At 36.9% G+C, this 18,675-nt stretch overlaps 1 protein-coding gene across 4 annotated transcripts in view; it reads right to left on the reverse strand.

Annotated features, from left to right (window-relative positions):
- LOC143279773 (polypyrimidine tract-binding protein 1-like) overlaps positions 1-18,675 on the reverse strand; it is a 39,658-nt gene that overhangs the window by 11,738 nt on the left and 9,245 nt on the right. Inside the window, exons 3-11 of one of the 4 annotated variants that reach the window (XM_076583916.1) lie at positions 16,346-16,429; positions 15,577-15,723; positions 14,876-15,022; positions 13,082-13,174; positions 10,862-10,913; positions 9,409-9,467; positions 8,311-8,473; positions 7,334-7,354; positions 1,717-1,844 (exon numbers count right to left, since the gene is read on the reverse strand). In XM_076583916.1, the coding sequence (XP_076440031.1) occupies positions 1,717-1,844; positions 7,334-7,354; positions 8,311-8,473; positions 9,409-9,467; positions 10,862-10,913; positions 13,082-13,174; positions 14,876-15,022; positions 15,577-15,723; positions 16,346-16,429 (894 nt within the window). Of the gene's footprint in view, positions 1-1,716; positions 1,845-7,333; positions 7,355-8,310; positions 8,474-9,408; positions 9,468-10,861; positions 10,914-13,081; positions 13,220-14,875; positions 15,023-15,576; positions 15,724-16,345; positions 16,430-18,675 lie in introns of all 4 variants that reach the window. The other 3 variants (XM_076583915.1, XM_076583913.1, XM_076583914.1) reach the window with 3 other exon arrangements.

The raw sequence follows: 18,675 nt of genomic DNA on the forward strand, positions 1-18,675 counted from the left end.
TGGGGGAGTTTCTCTGTACTTTTTGGAAAATCATTCGCAAAAAGAAATGAAATGCTGTACAAAGCCCACCATGATGCTTTGATCAACTGGGATGGAGTGTGTTTGTCTTTAAAGCTTAAAGTCTGAACAAACTTCTTTGAAATAAAAGGCCTCAGTACTCACTTCAAATGTAAAAATCAGTGGTACAAAAATATATACATTAACCAGCATGCAACCACCAAGACAAGTAGAATATCTCTTTTGATGACTGTACATAGTAAGCACAAATACTACTGCTGTGCCAGAAGCAAAGCATGCCATCTTTGTGCCGTCTTCTACCTGAGAATCTGGCCAGCAGAAAATGGAGAACCGTCATGCAAACGCTACATAATCCTGCTTTGATTTAAATGAAGCGCAAGGTGAACGTCTTAAAAAAAAAAAATTTTTTTAATAAAATAAAATGATTAAAAAAAAAAGAAAAAGAGTCCCCCCCCCTCCCCCCCCGAGATGAAAACATGAAAATGAAGTTGAGTGTGGGAAAGTACTGTGTGGCTGAATTTAATTCATTTCAGGAAAAGAGGACACTGGTTACATACATGGAATGAATGGCAAAGCTGGGTTCAGGTGGGGGGGAGGACAGTGTTAATGCCTCTGTGACCCAAGTGAATCATTCTGACGCCAGTTTGAAGCCTACATCTATACTGATTATCTCTACAATGAAATATAGGAGGCGCAGAGGCCTTTTTCTTACAAGTATGAACCATTAACTCACTCGGGACGACAAGTTTTCTCCCTTGCTTTTCCCCACAGACGGCCCATTGTAAGGGTTTGGAAAAAAATTACAAAAAAATACAAAATACTGTGTAAGAAAATGAAACTTTCAGAACTGGTTTATTACGTGTTGAGCTATTACATGTATTAAAAAAAAAAAATAAAAAAAAAAAAATCAAATTTCTCATCTTATTTTTACAGTTTTGCCATATGTAGAAAATACTGCCAATTTTTCACCCCGAATCACCATACCCAGGCTCGCTTTCTGCATTAAATTTGCTTTCTTCTTCGTCATCATCCACCTCTTCAATGTCCGACCCTTCAGTTTGTAGCATTTCAAGTACTTCGGCAACCCTAAAACGTTGTCACTGCCTTGCTCGCTTCACAACATTCTGAGAAGAGCCCGCTTTGCTAACAGGCTGGCACGCGAGCAGACGACCGGTCAGTGACTTTGTCAGCGTGTGTGCGAGACGGGCCACACATCCCAGACTGACCAGTCATACTGTTCGATTGTGGAGTGACCCAGAATAGCGCACTCTGCTTGGCTAATCACAAAATCATGTGTACAGCGCATGATGGAATTTTACTTTCAGAGAATGCTATTCCATTCCTTCATCCAAATCTGAATACGTTTTGTGTAGGAATGCGTGAGCATTCCTTCGTCCGGAGAGAGTTAAATGTTCTTGAAAACTGCCTGAAAAATAAAGGAAGCCAAAAAAACAACAACAACAACAAAATAACAAACAAAAAAAAACCAACCTGACTGCAGGTGAAGAAAAAACAACAACAAAAAAAACAGGCCTCCTTTCAAGTGAAGCAATGTGAAACTGTCAGAGCATCTATCTATTGTGCACCTAGTGTTCTGCGCAAGCACAAAGCAATGTCTGCAGGGTGAACATGATAATGCACAGCACCAGGTTTTAATGTGGGATGGGATTACAGGAATATGCAGCTGGTGGTACATACGTCTTCATCCAAGTTGGAGACAAGGACAACACAGCTCCCAGCCTGAGCCGGAACTTGCATCCCCATTCTGGCTGCACCAAATGCTCCGGGACTGCCCATTCCAAAACCAGCCATGCCTGGCATGCCTCCTGAAAAAGATGAGGAGAAGATTTACCACAGGGTCAGCTTTTCCTTGGTAATTCATTGATGTCAGGCTGCTCTCTGGTCCACTCCCTTTCGACAGCACCATCACCACTTTCTGTGGTATGATCATATTAATCTGCATTACATTTGTACTATTTTCTCCAGTCTTTGCACATTCAAGGCTGAATTTATAGCTCTTTCAATCTGTGATGTGAATGGCTGCTGTAGGCTGAGGTAAAGCCAAGTTTACAGATTCTACACAGGGTCCCATGAAATTATCAAAACAGGCGATTGGGGGTCCACTTATATACACTGCCTCACCTGTACTACTTTCCAACCACAAGATATCTCCATGTGAAATGTCTGCTCTCAGAAAGGACGGCACATCTGTGATGACCACATGGAGGGTGTCAAACAATGATATGTAATGACCAGATTTCATCACTGTGTTATTAAATGCACACAGCAGCCCTCATTCAGGGTGCAACATGTGTCGCCCAGTCAAACAATTTAACCGTTTTCTTTGTTTCCTTCCATATGGCTGGTCTTTAAAAATAACACACACAAAATAATAATAATAAATAAATAATAATAATAATCTGAAAAAAAAGAGAAGAATATCCTTAAACTCTGCTTGCTGTTGAGCTTACCACCCCCCTCCCTTCAAACCCAATCCTTGATTTCTTATAATCACTTAGTAAAGGGAAAAATCTTCAAATAATGTAAAACTGAATTGTCTTTCCAGTCTTACTGTCATGTTTCAGAACTTACTGATTCATCATTATCACCTGCAAATTTCAGGAATCCATCTATTCCAGGCTCAACAGTTCTGGTTCTAAAAAGCCTGGGAAAGTGATATTTTCCGCATGTCAACAATAGCAACAATAAAAATGTGGCAGAAAACACACGAAATGTTGTTGATCAACTGAAGATGATTACATGCTACAAAGTACATCAATAAGAAGGGGTTGGGACTGTTAGAAGTGGGAGTAGAAAAATACCTAAATAATTCAGCTGGAAACCTTCATTTTTCGGTTTTCTTTTACTATGAAACCCTCCAGATGAAAGCTTCGAGCCAGAATATCATTCACAGTCAGCTTTTGTACTGACATATTGTGAGATATTGTTTGTGGGTGTTTGGGTGGGAGGGTGTATGTTGGCGTTTATATTTAGTGTTTATGCTCAAAACAACATGATAGTGGAGGAATATAACATAATTGCACTTGACTGTTGTGTCAAATATGTTTGCTAATATTTAAGCACTATTTCCCACCTTTAAAATAAACAGGCTTAAATTTTCTTCCTTTTTTCCCGAAAATGTTTTGTGTGTTTTTTTTCCCTCTTCTAAAAATCTGAATTCTCTTCCCCTGATTGGGAGTTATCTCATTCTGTCAATACCACACTTATAATTATATTCTCCATTCATTTTCCATGAAGAAAAAAATCTTTTCCAAACTTTTGAGCACTTTTTTTTTTCGCAAGAGGTTGCTGATTATTTTGCAATAATCACTTTCAGTTCTTGAAGTCAAAGGGTTCAAAGTATCAATTCTGATTCATGCTTAACAACAACAACAACAAAAAACAACAACAACAAAAAAACAAAAACAAAAACAAAAACAAAAAAAACAAAAAACCCACCACCACCAAAAAACAAACAGAAAAAAAAAAATCCCTAACTGCATGGGCGAAGGGGTGGTGCTAATGGCTAACAAGTAAGCCACTTCACAATTTGTGCTGTATCGTCAATGGCAAGTGCAGAGAACAATCTGTAACTTGTGCTATAATAAAGAGTTAGTAGAGTTAGGCTGTGCAAATGTTCTATTCCATACATTATCAGAACTTTTTAGTTTTTCATCTGCATGAACATAATTTTGTACATAAAAAAAATAATGACCTCTTATCTTGAAAGGATACTTTATCTGTATTGTAAGAAACAGACTGCACATGGCTGCCTCACCAACTTCAAACCTTATAGCATGCAAGACTTTATTTGACAGACTTAACTGCTTTTCAAAAGTTCTGATAAGAAGCTGATAAATGTGCTCAAGTTTCCTCTGAAGAATGCAGAGTTCATATTAAATAGGTACCTAAGCAAATCATTCACTGACAACTATGCATTTTTAGGACTCTTATTTTAACATCTAACAATTCAACAAATATTGTTCATTTCCCTCATTTCTTCCCATGGTAATTCTGGTGTTGGTTTGCTTGCTTGTTTTATGTTATGTGTTTGACTCTGGGACTTGGTGTAGTTAAAATTAATGTGTAAATGTTTCTCCCACATCCTAAACATATATAACACCTACCTGCAAAAGATAAATGAATAATTTACAATGAAGAAACCAAATCGGCCACCTTGATACTTCCACTGTCAACAAACCCATCAGTGCAAGAGAGAATGGAGTTAAAATGCTAACAAATTAAATCAGGCCATATTCCTCCAATAAATTCCTATCAAATAAGTTCACAGATTGTATAATGAAAGGTCATGACATTAACAGTGACCGAGATGAGATATTTAACGTCATAATTTACTTACAGTTTCCATAGTACCACTGACAGTTTCATCATTTTTTTCAAAATCATACAGAATACAAGGATCAAGTTTCACAAAAGAATTCACAGCTGAATAAACAGAGATACAAACATTAAGAAAAATGATCAAGACGAAAACTACATAGCAATTACTACACCAAAAGGCGAACAAGCATCAATGTAACAACTGGTCAAAATTTTTAACATTATCCAGTCTATCCCCCTCACATATGGAAAAGAAAAGCCTTCCATCACTGCTACTTTTACCACGAACATACTTATCTGATGGGAACTTTTGCCACTAGAGTGGGTAATGAAACACCTATAAGCTGAGTGTTGCTTTCAGTAATCTCCAGTGTCAAGCCCCATGTCTTGAAGCATTAATTCATCATTCCCAGGATCTCCCTTCCTAGTAAAAAGCACTGCATGTATGGCCAACTTGAGAAAAAAGACCAACCGTTTTCACAACCCAAGGCCTTAACTCTAGCAACAGGAACAATTCCAGGCCAAACTCATGGTAAGTTCTTGGCTCCTTGCTGATCATTATCAACCTACTTCTCTAATACAGAAGATACTGTGCAAAACCTTGTAAAAAACTTCCATTTTGTTTGCCCATCATCATTCAGTCTGTTCAGATTATGATTTGTCACTGGAAAGAGAACAGGGGGGGGGGGGGGGGGGGGGGGGAGTAGTGGTAAACCTCTATCTTCAACACCTACAGTGGTATTTCCTACTTTCAAGCAAGCCCAAAATGTGTTAATGAGAAGTGAAACTGGAATAGGGTTAAACAAAATATTTTTAAAAAAATGTTAGAGGTGAAGTACAGCATGCAATAAAGTAGATGGCAACATTTAATAACTCCCTACCTGAATCACCACCAGACCCACCCCAGATAGGTTCCATGGCTACAAGAGGAACTAAAGAAAAGACTTAAGTACATCATTCAACATGCAGGATAAATATCATTTTTCAATTTCTGCCCCTGTACACACTTCCCTGTGCACTGTTAAAGCTTTCTTATTCAAACAAATCTATTTGATTTATTTTATGAAATATGCAAAGTGTTCCACTTTCTGGAATAAAGACAATGTGAACATTCATCAGCAAGACCTTATCAAGCTGCTCCCCTCATCCCTTTAACTCTTTGGAGATGTGCCAGCACTTCGGCGCCAGCGCTCTGCCCGTTCAGAATGACGTGCCTTAGTGTAGGATTCGGCGGATCGCGGAATTTTTTCATTACACTCAGCAGTGTTCAATTAAAGGTAAGCTAATCATGCTGTCTTGACATATCCGTCTAGGAAAAAATGAGTTATTTCCCCTTGACCGTTAACTGCATGAAAGGCTTTTTTCTAGACTTTTCTGGACTGGGTGAGATCTTTACATCACCAACCAGTGTTGTGATCTTTTTTTTTCTTTTCTTTTTTTAATTTTTTTAATAAACAGTTTGTTGTGCAACATTTGACTTCAAACTGATTCATGATAATCAGGGAACCTTATTGTGTGAGAAAATCATCTTATGCTGCCTTGTGGATTAGCTGATGGGTATGACATGCCTGGTGGGTACAGTATACCTATTTTTCAATTTTTTTTTGTTTTTCAGTATCTAGTGACATAATTTAAAATATTAAAAAAATATATATCAGCATTTAATGAGAAAACTGTTTTAAAATGTTAAAAGAAGAGATGGTAAACTTTCTAGTGATATATAATTTGTATGTCTGTCTCTGAAAGTGTGTTGAATTTTTGAAATATGTCCATATTTGCCTGTCACAGTAAAACTACATGCACTATTTAACTATGTCTCCATACAGTTAAAGTCTTTTTACACTTTGCAGACCATGCAGATAATCAAGAAAATCATGTGAAAATAACAGTTCCATCATCATGGACATGTAATGATATGAATAGTGAAACAAAGAGAAGGGGTGGGGGGTATCGAAGGGAGAGAAGAGCATCTATCAAGGCTTGCACAATTCCTGCTCAGAACCCACTGTGGATGAAAATTTGTCAATATATGAATCACCAGCATAAGAATCCAGCCATGTCTGAGAGAGATGACAAAAAGATGAAGAAGGCTACATGAAAGACAACAGGCCTGATGTCAACATCAGATACAAGCAGAGTTTCTGCAAGACAGAAACTGTAAGAGATGAGATCAGAACAAAGCAAAGATAAGATTAACAGTGCAACACAAGAAAGGCGTACACAGCAACAATCACAATGGACCATTTCCTGGGAAGATATCAGCCAATTCTCAAACTTTTCTTCATTTTGTGTGTGTGTGTGTGTGTGTTACCAGCAACAGAACATATTAAAAGCAAAATGACATACCCAGAGGTGCCAACCCCAAAATTCATTAATGTTCTAACAATGTGATGAAAAAAACAACAAGAGGGAGGTTGGGGGGGTGAAAGGAAGGAAAACTGCTTATTTTCCATGAAGGTTACTTTGTAGCTGTCAATTCAATTAGAAAGATAGCTAAGACTTATAGTAGAGCAGAACCTGTACATATATTAAGTCTTACGACTAATCCTGGTAATTACCCATCAAGTCTCATGTTCTTGAATTCAACCAGGACTGATATCTTACCCATCAGTACAATAGTCAAAACAGTGATGAAATCAATCTTTTTGCCACAAATTTTTCACAGTGTATTTTTTCATCCAGTTCATCAAATCTTAATAAGCAGATCTGTACTGGTTGGCACCTCTACCAAGTAAATCCATCCTGATGCCAACTTGGAGTAACTTATCCTTTTTCACCACACTGATATTTTTCTCAATTTTTAATTTTGAATGCAGGCCAATACGATTCACCAGTAATTTCTTTTCTTCCGCGGCACAGGTCTGTGATCAACAGCGAATGTTGCTAAGTACAAGACAACTGTTGAAAAGGAAAGACTTCAGGTTATACAGTGGCAAAGAGACAGTCCCCTCCCTCGTGCAGTGGCAGAACTCACCTGCCAATCCAAAGCCAGGTGCTGCAGGGAAAATAGAAGCATTGTCAGGATTGTGCACATTGTATTCTTTCAAAAGACTTCCTGCAGTTTAATGCAACTGAAGTCAACAGCAGTGTATCAATTACCTGTGACACTGTTCTGAAACGTTTCCAGTTACTATGATGGGAATATTAGTGCAAAATATAGAATGCAGAAACTATAACAAGAATAAAATGTTCAGCTGATGGTATTATACTTTCATTTCACATTTGGGAATAAAAAAAATAAACAGAAACTTATATATGCATTATTTTATCATTTTGTTGCACTGTCAAAGGCAAGTATAATCCCCAAGATCTGGAGAAAGAAGATCTTTTTAATGTTAGGACTGTAGAAGCAGCATCTATGAACATGGTCTTGGGATAAAGGCATTGGCTGAAGGCATGGAATTACATAAGTCAACTGAAACCATCCTTTCTATGATGATGATGCCATCAAATGTTGTCTTGCAGCTATCAATTTTTCTGCTTTTATTTGTAATGGCACATTCAACAATCCTTTACCACCTACCCCAATAGAGATTAAGAGTAATGAGAGTAAATCAATAACTGTCTTATCTTTCTTCACTGCTCTTAAAAAAATCTGGTCACATAATTAAAATACTGACAAAATAGATCTCAATGCCCTCAGGTTAAGTCCAAATTCATTCTTTGCATCGAGCACATGTATCAACCTGTTCATAATAAAAAGATCATTTCCTTTAACATCAAATGGCACTGTGCACAGCAAGAAAGGGGAACCAAGGACTTGCACATCGGGGCCAGTGATCAGACTGGGGATGGAAACATCTGATCCAAGGGCTTATTATTCACAAAAAATGTACCTCACATACCTTTCCACTCACCATGGGAATGGAGGAAGTGAACAGGTGGGAGGGAAAAGGAAGAGACAACAAATATGGAACCAACAAGAAAAACAAGACCGTGAAAATCACCCACCTCCCATCATAGCCTGGTCCAGACTAGGATCTCCAGATGGCAAGTCAGGGCGTGTGAAATCACGACTTTTGTCATTGTTGTACTTGACATTGAGGTTGGTCAGTTTGGAGTAGTCGATCTTCAGAGTGTTGCACCCATTGTAGATGTTCTGGTTGTCCAGAGACTGTGGAAACATAAAGCCATATCAAATTGCAGAACATAGCTGTCTCAACTACATTCAACCTTTCACTTCTGACAGCAGATATATTCGCTGTGCAAGGTTACTGCATTATCTACAGTCTATCAACTTATTTTTTTTATGTTTCAAACAACATGATACTGGTGAAAACAACATACTTGCACTTGGTTGTTGTGTCTAATACATCTGTTAATATTTTAGCACCATTTCCCACCCATAAAATAGACTTGAATCCCCACCCCCTCCCAATTTTGTGGTAGTGGGTTGGTTTGTTTTTCTTTTTTTTTAATCTTGACTTATCTTCCCCTGATTGAAAGTTATCTCATCCTGTCAACAATGAACTTATGATAATCATACTCTCCATTATCTTTCAAGGATATACTTTTACATACTATTAAGCATACTTTTAACTTTAATGTTGTTCTTTTTAAAGAGGTTGGTGATTATTTTGCAAAAATCACAAATAGTTCCGTAAGTGAATAGGTGAAATGACACATAACACACAAAGTTATAACAGCAGTGACAAACTGGAAGTGTTAAATATACCCACCACCCTCTTATAGGTTTTTTGGGGGGACTTTTTGGAGGGATTTTTTCCCCCCCCAAATTAAAAGTAGACCAACGTCTGATTTTGTTGTAGGATAAATACAGAGCAAAATCTTGATAGGACTTTACCTATGCTTTTATCAATTTTAATCTTATCCATGTCTTGGGACCAAAGAGACCTTTTCTTTCTTTCTTTTTTTAAACTGTAACAACACTGTCATTTTTACAGACTTTCAAGGACTTAAAAACAAAAAAGGCATATCAATATTTTTTTTTATTTTTAATATTTGTTATTTAAGTCTTAAAACCTTTGAAACCTGTATGAAACCTGTGCACTCCATATACTGAAGAAGAATGAAACAATTCATCCTTACCACTTTTGCAGTCGTTGCAGTCACTGTGTCAGCAAACTGGATGAGAGCTTGGAAAGTGTCTGCAGAAAGAAATACTCATGTTCATGCATCCATGTATAAATCTTAGAGATCAACAGCAGGCAAAATTTGGAATCTGCCAATCAATGTGTCAACAACTATTGCAGAAAATCTTAACTTCAAATAGCTATGAAAACCTTTATCACAATGTCAAAAATAAATGCTAACCTTGCTTTACTTGATTCATTTTCTTACTGATTTTTTTCTTTTTTCTTCTTCTTCTTCTTTTTTTTTTTTAAAGAATCAACAAGTGCCACAAAAAAAAAATCAATTCTCTCTTTTTAAATTACATTAAATCAGTCAACTCCCTGAACATCTGAAATAAGGTACCATAAATTTCGGTCTATAAGCCGCGACTTTTTACCCCAGCTTCAACCTCTGCGGCTTATACAATAATGCGGCATATTTGCATATTTTAACGATCTCGGGAGTGTCACGTTCTCTTCTATTCTTAGCTGTCCTTCAACTCACCAAAATCACGATTTCTGTCCATGAATTTTTGGATGAGCTTCAGGATAGTGTGCAAACTGTTCGCGTTATATAAATCAAATCCGCACACATTAAAGCCTTCAGATCAGCATTCAGTTCTACTCTGCTCAAGCGTACACCCTCATCATGTCAAAAACGCGACGTTATGCCTATGATGCAGCCTTCAAATTGAAGGCGATCAACCTAGCAGACGACAGTGCAAGCGATGAACCAGCAGCGACCTACACCTTCATGTTCATGAAGTGAAAGCAAGGCTGAAGTCAGTGACAAGATGGTGGAGGAAGCTGTGCTGGTTCTCTTCAACTTGGACACTGAAGACGAAGATTTTAGTGGATTCAGTGAGCAGGACGACGTTGAATAAATGTGACTATCCCTAAATTATGGATCTTACTTTCGTTGTGTTTATTTATCATTATTTTTGTGGCACTAGTAGTATTTTCGCTTGCTTTTCTTTATGTTGTTCCCGCTTGTGTTTATTTCATAACCTACATTATCGACAGATTTTCTGTAGTATCAGTATGTGTTCCGGTACCGGAAATAAGTGCGGCTTATAAACCGGTGCGGCTTATGTATGTATTAAGTTCAATTTTTTCCAAAATTCAGTGGGTGCGGCTTATATGCCAGTGTGCTCAATAGACCGAACTTTACGGTACTTTAATTTCTTTCAACGAAACACAAATCTTTCTTTCCTTCAGTTAAGAATTCTTCATAAAAAATCTTTTTTTTAATTTAAAATATATATATGTAAACTCCCTGAAAAATTCAATATGGTAATTCAATTTCTCTCCAAACATGAATCTTTCTTTCCTTCAGTAAAAAAAACAACTATTTTTTCATACATTCTCTCATTCAGCAATCATAACCCAATGCATACATCTAAAACCAAACCAGGTAAAACTGTACTCACTGTTTTTAGTGAAAGTGATGATCTTGAGGACTTTTCCATATCTGGTGAAGAGCTGAAAGAAACAATGTCATCAATAAAAAATAAAATTTCAGACACTCCATGCAGCTTACAACAATTGATTCATACGGTGCATATCCCTAACAAGGGACACCGAGGATATCACAAGAAACAAGAAAATATACTTACATCCGTTCTTCATCCACACTTGTCCGATATACTGTAGAAGTTATTTCCATTTCCTTTTGATTGTGTGTATGTAGGAACATGGAAACCGTTTTACTTAAACGATTCTCCATGCCCTTGCATTGCTCGGGCACTGTGTTCATTGAGTTAATGATCTATGCTAATATGAAACAAATTGGTCAAGCTGAGAACAATCATACTACCTACCTACAGTTACAGAACTATTTACAGGCATCAAACAAACACAAACACACACACACACACAGTGTTCGCTCTTGGTCTGAAAAATTTACAGAAAAAAATCTGCAACTTTCTAATATTTCAATGGTTGTGATGGCTGAGAAGGTAGAGTCACCCCCCTACCCCTCTTCCCCCTTTTAAAATATATACGCATTCTTTACAAAACACCAGCTTGGTAAACTATGTTAATAATGAATGAGGGTGTAAAGTTTCTATTTTCAGGACATAATTGAAAACATCAATACCACTCCCACATCCCTACTTTTGTAATGAAATTATGAAACTTGTGATACCTTCCACAACTCTGTATATACATATCTCTTTCACTACTCTTTTCACAAAAAAACAACAAAAAAACAGACATCACCTTGAATACCACTCATCTTGGGACATCTGAAAACAAGTACAAAGCACACACACACACAAAAAAAAAAGAGCACCAGAATTAAAAAAATTAAGTTTCCATATTCCTGAATCACAAGGAGGGGCAGCAGTGGGTGATTCTGAGTTCAAGTTTTATTTTCTGCCTGTGGAATATTCATTCAAAAAGGTAACTGACATAAATGCCTTGTGAAATGATTTTTCTCAGGGGTGGCAGGAGGAAGAAAGAAGCATCAGACAAAACAATTGTCTTCAGGAACTTTATCAGACTTAGATGATCCATGTTTTGCCATCATCATCTGCTTCAGAAGCACCAAACCACAAAACATGCACTCATCTTAAGCTCTCTTATTTATCTGCCATACTTCAAGGATTAATTTTGAATGTTGATACCCAACCCCTAGGAAGAAAACAAAAGCAAACAAAACATGCATCCAAGCAAAACAAAACAATACTGATCATGAAATATACCACAAGTACACTTGCTTTGTTTTGTCTGTTCTATTTGCATCATGTTCTGGAATGAGAGGTATTATCCACTCCTGAACGAATGCTTTTTAGGTTTGGAAGTCTTCCATTTCTGATGCTGTGTGTACATATCTCATAAAGGTATATGAATGGACATGGAACATCCTTTCTGTGATCAGAAAAAGGAAGCCATTTCTTAACACTGCCAAATACAAGGAAATAAAACATCTCTGACACACTTCACTAGCAACAGATTCACCCCCACCCCCCACCCCCAACCAGTTTTTTTCTTTTTTTAGCTAGCTGAATTTGGAATTAAAGTGGACCAGTTATTGAAAAGGAAAAAGTCTGGAAGAAAACAAAAATACAATAAAAGGCCAAAACAAAACTGGAATGAGTGCTCAGCTTTTCTGCATGTCATCCACACGGAAGATTACAATGTCTATAACCAAAACAATCAGTACTGCTTTCATTCTTGAAATAATCATCCGAGTTTTAGTCTCTGGTTTCACACTAAGGAAAGACTCAACCATTAAAAGCAGCAGATCCTGACAGTTCTGTCCTCTCCATTTGGTGATTAAAAAAACTTCTCAAATTAACTGATACAATACTTCGAGGCAGTTCCACTGTTTTTTGTTTTTTTTGTACACCGTTTCTCTGGGCATGTGGACAGGTACAATTACTAATGAGAACTCTGCAGGTTCTCCCCCCCCCCCCCTCCCCCCCCCAAGTACATTTTTCCAAAAGCAATATTTTTTTTTTAGCAACTGAACTGTCATTATGTGGCAGTATGATGTATTTCACTTTGCTACAGCACTGCCTATCTACAATACACAGATCTCCAACCATTTAGATTACACCTTGTTTTTTCTTTTGTTTTTTGTTGTTGTTTCTTTTAGGCGTGAAACTCACTGAAAACTTTCGAACAACCTGAAAAAAAGAACTCACCTGGTGCAAGACCTCCAGCGTCACAGGGTAGCCCACATTGTCCACAATCACCCGCAGGATGGTATTCTGCTGCTGGTCATCAGAGCTGCCTCCCTGTACCACAGTGGCAGCCTGAAGTGCAGCTTGAGCATTGGTACTCTGTTGCGAAACTGACTAACTTGAGAATGTAGATTACTCGACCCAAGAAGAGTCCTGATGCTAGATTCTCAGAGATGCCAACCCGAAGTATCGATATTCCTATGTCCAGTATTGTCTTTTTCCCTTCTCTGCATTCTTCACAAAGCTTGGTTTGTCTTTATACTATTGAAAAGCAGCCTACAATATATAACTGTTAAGTATTTATAAAGTACTGGTTTATGAATTTTGCAGTAATCAACATGCCCTTTTGCATAACTTTTCTTCAAATGAAAAATTAAATAAATATAAAAAGAAAGCCAGTAAAAATTGTGAATCCTCCAATATCGATGAAGTCAAAATTAGTTGTGGTACACTTTTCATACTTTGACAATGCTTCTGAACTTTGCACTTTTAAAGTTACAATATTTCTATCAAAGATGACTGAATTTCTTTGATATCGCTTTTCACAGAAATACATCAACTCAACAGTTTTCTTAGAACTGACATAGTTGTGTTGGTTACATTCCCTTGGAATCAAACCACATTTAGTGGCTTTGCCCGACACTAAGAAGAAGAAGAAGAAGAAAAAAAAACAAAAAAATCATTGCTCCTCATCTATAATTGACATATGAAGAATTATCATTGAAAAACACCTCCTCTAAACTATTTTTCATTAAAGCTTCTTTTTTATTCTTCTTCTTCTTTTTTTTTTTTCTTTTTTTTTTTTAAAATATAATTCTTTACATAAGAATATCTAGTGTAGATCTGTAACGGTTGGCACCTCTGGACTGTTTCAATGATCTGGTCCCCCTGATCAACTAAATATTTTGTAATAATTTGTTTTCGTTGTCTTAACAATTTCAACCCATCCCCCCATCACAAATGGAGACAAAGTATGCCCTTGCTATTATCGCTGATATTTGCCGAAAGACCTAGGGTAAATTCCAACAGAGTGCATTACCATACACTAAGCTTATCAGATCTTATACTGAGGTTTACTTGCCTGTTTTTAATGCCAATCAAACAATATGAAGATCTAACTCTTGATCTGGATACACAGACTTAAAAGTATGCCATAGTGTAATACATGCACAATCACAGTTCTTTGGATAAATACAACTCAACTAAATACACACACACACAAAAGACAAACAAAAACACATACATAAGCAAAGAAACACAGGTGAAGATATTTCCAGAGAAAGAAAAATCTCAACTTAGTCTTCTGACTTTGTCCATCATAAAATCAATGACTGTACAGTCAGTCTCCAAAATCAGATTCTTCATGAACTTCCACAACTGACTTTCTGAAAGTGTCATTGTTGTCAATCTATGCTGCTTGCAGAAATAAACATACACACCTCTTTTTCTTTCTTTAAAAATGCAATGGAACAATTTCAAATACACTAAGTTGTGCACTACTGAAAGTTCCTCATTTCTTTCTTCAGTTCACCCATGCCCTATTCCATTTTTTTCTTTCTTTCTGCTGAAAATAATAAAACTCAACAAGCAAAAACCCATCCCAGTTGTGAAGCCAATTCAGTGTATGCCTTTGCTCCTTCAAGTTCTGGACTAGCCTTTCACACTCACACATTTCTCAAATATTGAAAAAGCAGGACTTCACACCAGCTCACATACAGAGAACTAAGCATTTTTTGAAAAACAAAGAAGGCTTACCTGGAAAGAGTGTGAGGAGTCTGTCTTGAGCTCCTTGTGGTTAGAAAACTGCACGTAGCAAGTCTTGAGGCGAACCTGAGCCAAGTTGGATGAGTAGTAGGACACCATATTTACAGCAGCACTTTCTTCAGCAAACTCCAGGAAAGCCTGAAATAACCAAACATAAAAGTAAATGTTTTTCCCCCTCAAATATTCCATCTGAAAAAGCCACTAACAGAGCTCTGCAACTATTATATCTGTCACTGTCTGAGTCGCTTTCTATTACTGTGGTTGGAATTTAGTGTAAATATTGCATTTTAAGGTGGCTCACATGACAACAGGCTATGTTCTGTCACAGGTCATTAAAGTACAGTCATTCAGGCTTTAATCACATCAACATGGCATACTGTAAGAGTAAACAGAACAAGGAAAGCGCATAAATAACACAATCATGAGACCAGTATCAAAATATTTAAATCTGCTTTTGGTCTTTATGCTGGTCACACAAAACCATCTGCACGGACTCTCCCTTCAATCTTGGTATGTTTGTATTCCTTTGCCAGAGAGTGAAAAAATCCCAACCCTACATATCAACAATGGACATTACAGTCTCAGGATAAGTCCAGTACACAATACACTCAGCCTTTATACCCACATCCCTCACAGGGAATATGTATCCTAAAATATAGGTCTCATACAGACACGGTAAAATCCAAACCAACCTGGTTTTTCTGTTTCAAAACAAGGACATTTGTCATCTTGCCAAAAGGCATCCCCAGCTGGACAACATCCGTCTCAGCAACCTCATGGGGCAGACTGCGGATGTGAACAACACGAGATGGTGGGTTGGCACCCCCATCAAGCTTGACCTGTAGTAAAAATAAAAATAAAGGTTAGAAAATAAACAAAAAACAAAAAGTGTGGTTGTGGTGGTGGTGGGGAGCGGGGGGGGGGGGGGAGTTTGTGAGCAAAGGTAGGTGTGTACATCTGTGTCTGTAATTAATTATACAGAAAAATTATTATAAAAAAACAACAAAAAAACAACCTTTCACGACCCCCCCCACCCACTATCCTTGTAGAGTACTTCACTCATATGCTAGCATTTCATAACTTTTCTTCAAAAGAAATAAGACAACTTTTTTTCTTTCTTTCTTTCTTTTTTTTTTTTTTTTTTTTAAATGATAATAATCTTCATCTCTTACAAAGCAACTGCAGGACTGCAATTAATAAAGAAATAAGAAAAGAAAAACACAAAAAGCATCTCTATATTTTATAAATCAGTTCCACTCTGCATTCATTCTAACCATTAATAACATAGTTTCTTTACCATGCCATGGTAAATAAGTTGTAGCAGTTTGTATAAAATGAATTCCCACTACACTAGTCTTACCTCTGTACAGCACTTAAAAGAATTTTGCAATAAAAATTCCGAATTACACCAGCAAGAATATCATCATCCTTCTTGATCAGATCAAACATGATGATACTTACTTTTTTTGCATCATTCATTTCACCCTGAAGCTGGCCGATCCCTGTTCCGTTGGTGACCCTTGACATCAGCTCGTCAGATCCACGCTGTAACAGAATTTTTCTTTTTACATGATAATGCACTGTGGAAAACAACATTGCGAAAAGAAAGCCAAGCTGGTTTAATGATAACTCATTCCATATTGTGGAGTTTACTTTTTTGCACTTCAGTATTTGATTTCCTCTTCTGGTTAAATGCAATAAACAGCTGCAAATATCCAAGTTTTGACCACTGATGATACTGCAGGAAAAATTAAGCCTGAGCATCAAATGTATCAAAAACTGCATCAATGTACATGACTATGTATTATGCAATACATGCACACCTTTATGTACAGTCTGCTTTTACATTTTTCTTTTGCATTTTTGTTGTTGTTGATGTTGTTGTTGTTGCCTGCATATTACAATTCAAAATATCAAAAAGAGTCAGAGTATGATAATGATCTTTTCTTAAGGATATCAGTTTTTTGTTTTATATTCTAACTCGGATTTCTACCACGCTTTGCCACAAAGCATGTGCAGTCCCGACATAAGTTAGCATGGAGAATTTTGATGTAAAAATACATTTACAGTATATATATTTTATTATAAATGAATAATAAATAAAGAGAGAGAAGGAAACATTCCATAATGATAATTTAAAAAAACCAAAAAAAAACCCTATGAAATTCAAAAAGGCAAAGCAAACAATAACAACCAAACTCAGTCTGGAATTAGTGGAAAGAAAGATTATATTCCTAGGTGCACAGTAACAGAATAACTAATTACAATACTTACACTGTTACTGGTCTATGTTCAAACTTGATCTGACACTGAACCCTATTAACAGTAGTAACAAGTATTATTGATATTTACACACACATTTTCCTTCATGTTCTTTCTCTCTAAAGATCATTCTACCTTGCGCAAAAAGTACAGCTTTACATAAATATTAAGGCAGTAACCCAGAACATGGAAAACTAAACATGCACAGTGTCAACAAAATCAATACAATGTGAAAAATCACAGTACCTCAGTTGCCTGATACATCATGCAAGGCATTCCTTACTGCCAACAGAGATACTGTCCACAGCAGACTTATTTCACATTTATTTATCATTTATGATTTTACAATACAAATTATACAAAGTAAAATCAAATCATTACTCTAAAAAAAAGTCTAAGAACTTTTGCAGAGGGTAGAAGAGTAGTGCAGAGCGTAGAGGAGTGCAAAGGGGAATGTCAAAATTACATATTCAGATAGTGCAAAAAGACAAGTCAGTACTGACTTTCATTTTAAGATGTTAAGTTATCAATTCAGGAAACATATCAATCTCTTTTAACCCCATCCCACCCCTAACCTCCCCCCTCTCTCTAACAAAACCCAATAAGAAAGCACCACAATCAAATCCTTTAGTAGACAAAAAGCAGCAGAATCAAAAACAGACAATCAATTGTATCAAGCAACTGTTGAAAGAGACACATATATGAACCAGAAGGGCTGTGTCATCGCTTTATCATGGACCACACAAGCAGAAAGCTATCAAACAAAGTTCTTCCCAATGTCCTCTCATACACTCGCCTAATGACATGAAGATTATAAACCTATAAAGTTGTCGGAACTTGCACAATACCAAATTGAGTGAAATGAAGTAACAAAGCTGATGGTAACAAATCAGTAAGTATAAATGCAACTGCAACACAACTCACTAACTCGCACAGACCTACAATTGCAACAAAAGAAAAACCCTCTTTTACCTCTTTTCACCTTTGTAGAGAGAAAGAAAAATCTCACCCTACTCTCTTTCAAAAGCACACAGCAGCAAGCTGGCCAGAAGCAACAAATCAACCAGGCGTATACAGGAAGAAACGCAGACTGGCAAACCTGAGCTTTTAGTTTTCCCAATGTACTACTAGTACCACAAGGTGGTGTGTTGTTTTTGCCTCTAGTGGATTCTAACAGCTAAGCTGGCTGGCTGAGCAGAGCATGAAAGTACTCAGAAAGTTGTCAAACAGGCCTGGTGACACATTCCTGTGTTGTGTGACATGCTGACACTTGTGTCTACCTACTGTGTATGCTACAACCTCGATCACATACAGGTTACAAAGCAAGCTGGTGAGGCCCAACCAGATAATCAATAGTTTTCTCTTGTCCAACATCAGCCAGCGAGGTAAAGATTAAAAGATAGTGAACAAAACTTTTCTACTATTGTTGGTAAAAAAAAAAAAAAATTTAATAAAATAAAATAAAAACTATCAATACCTAAGCACTATCAGGGATCTCTTCCACTGTATGAACAGCCCATGCTCAGTTT

The sequence above is a fragment of the Babylonia areolata genome, chromosome 3 (genome assembly GCF_041734735.1).
Source record: "Babylonia areolata isolate BAREFJ2019XMU chromosome 3, ASM4173473v1, whole genome shotgun sequence".
In the NCBI taxonomy this organism is placed as follows: domain Eukaryota; kingdom Metazoa; phylum Mollusca; class Gastropoda; order Neogastropoda; family Buccinidae; genus Babylonia; species Babylonia areolata.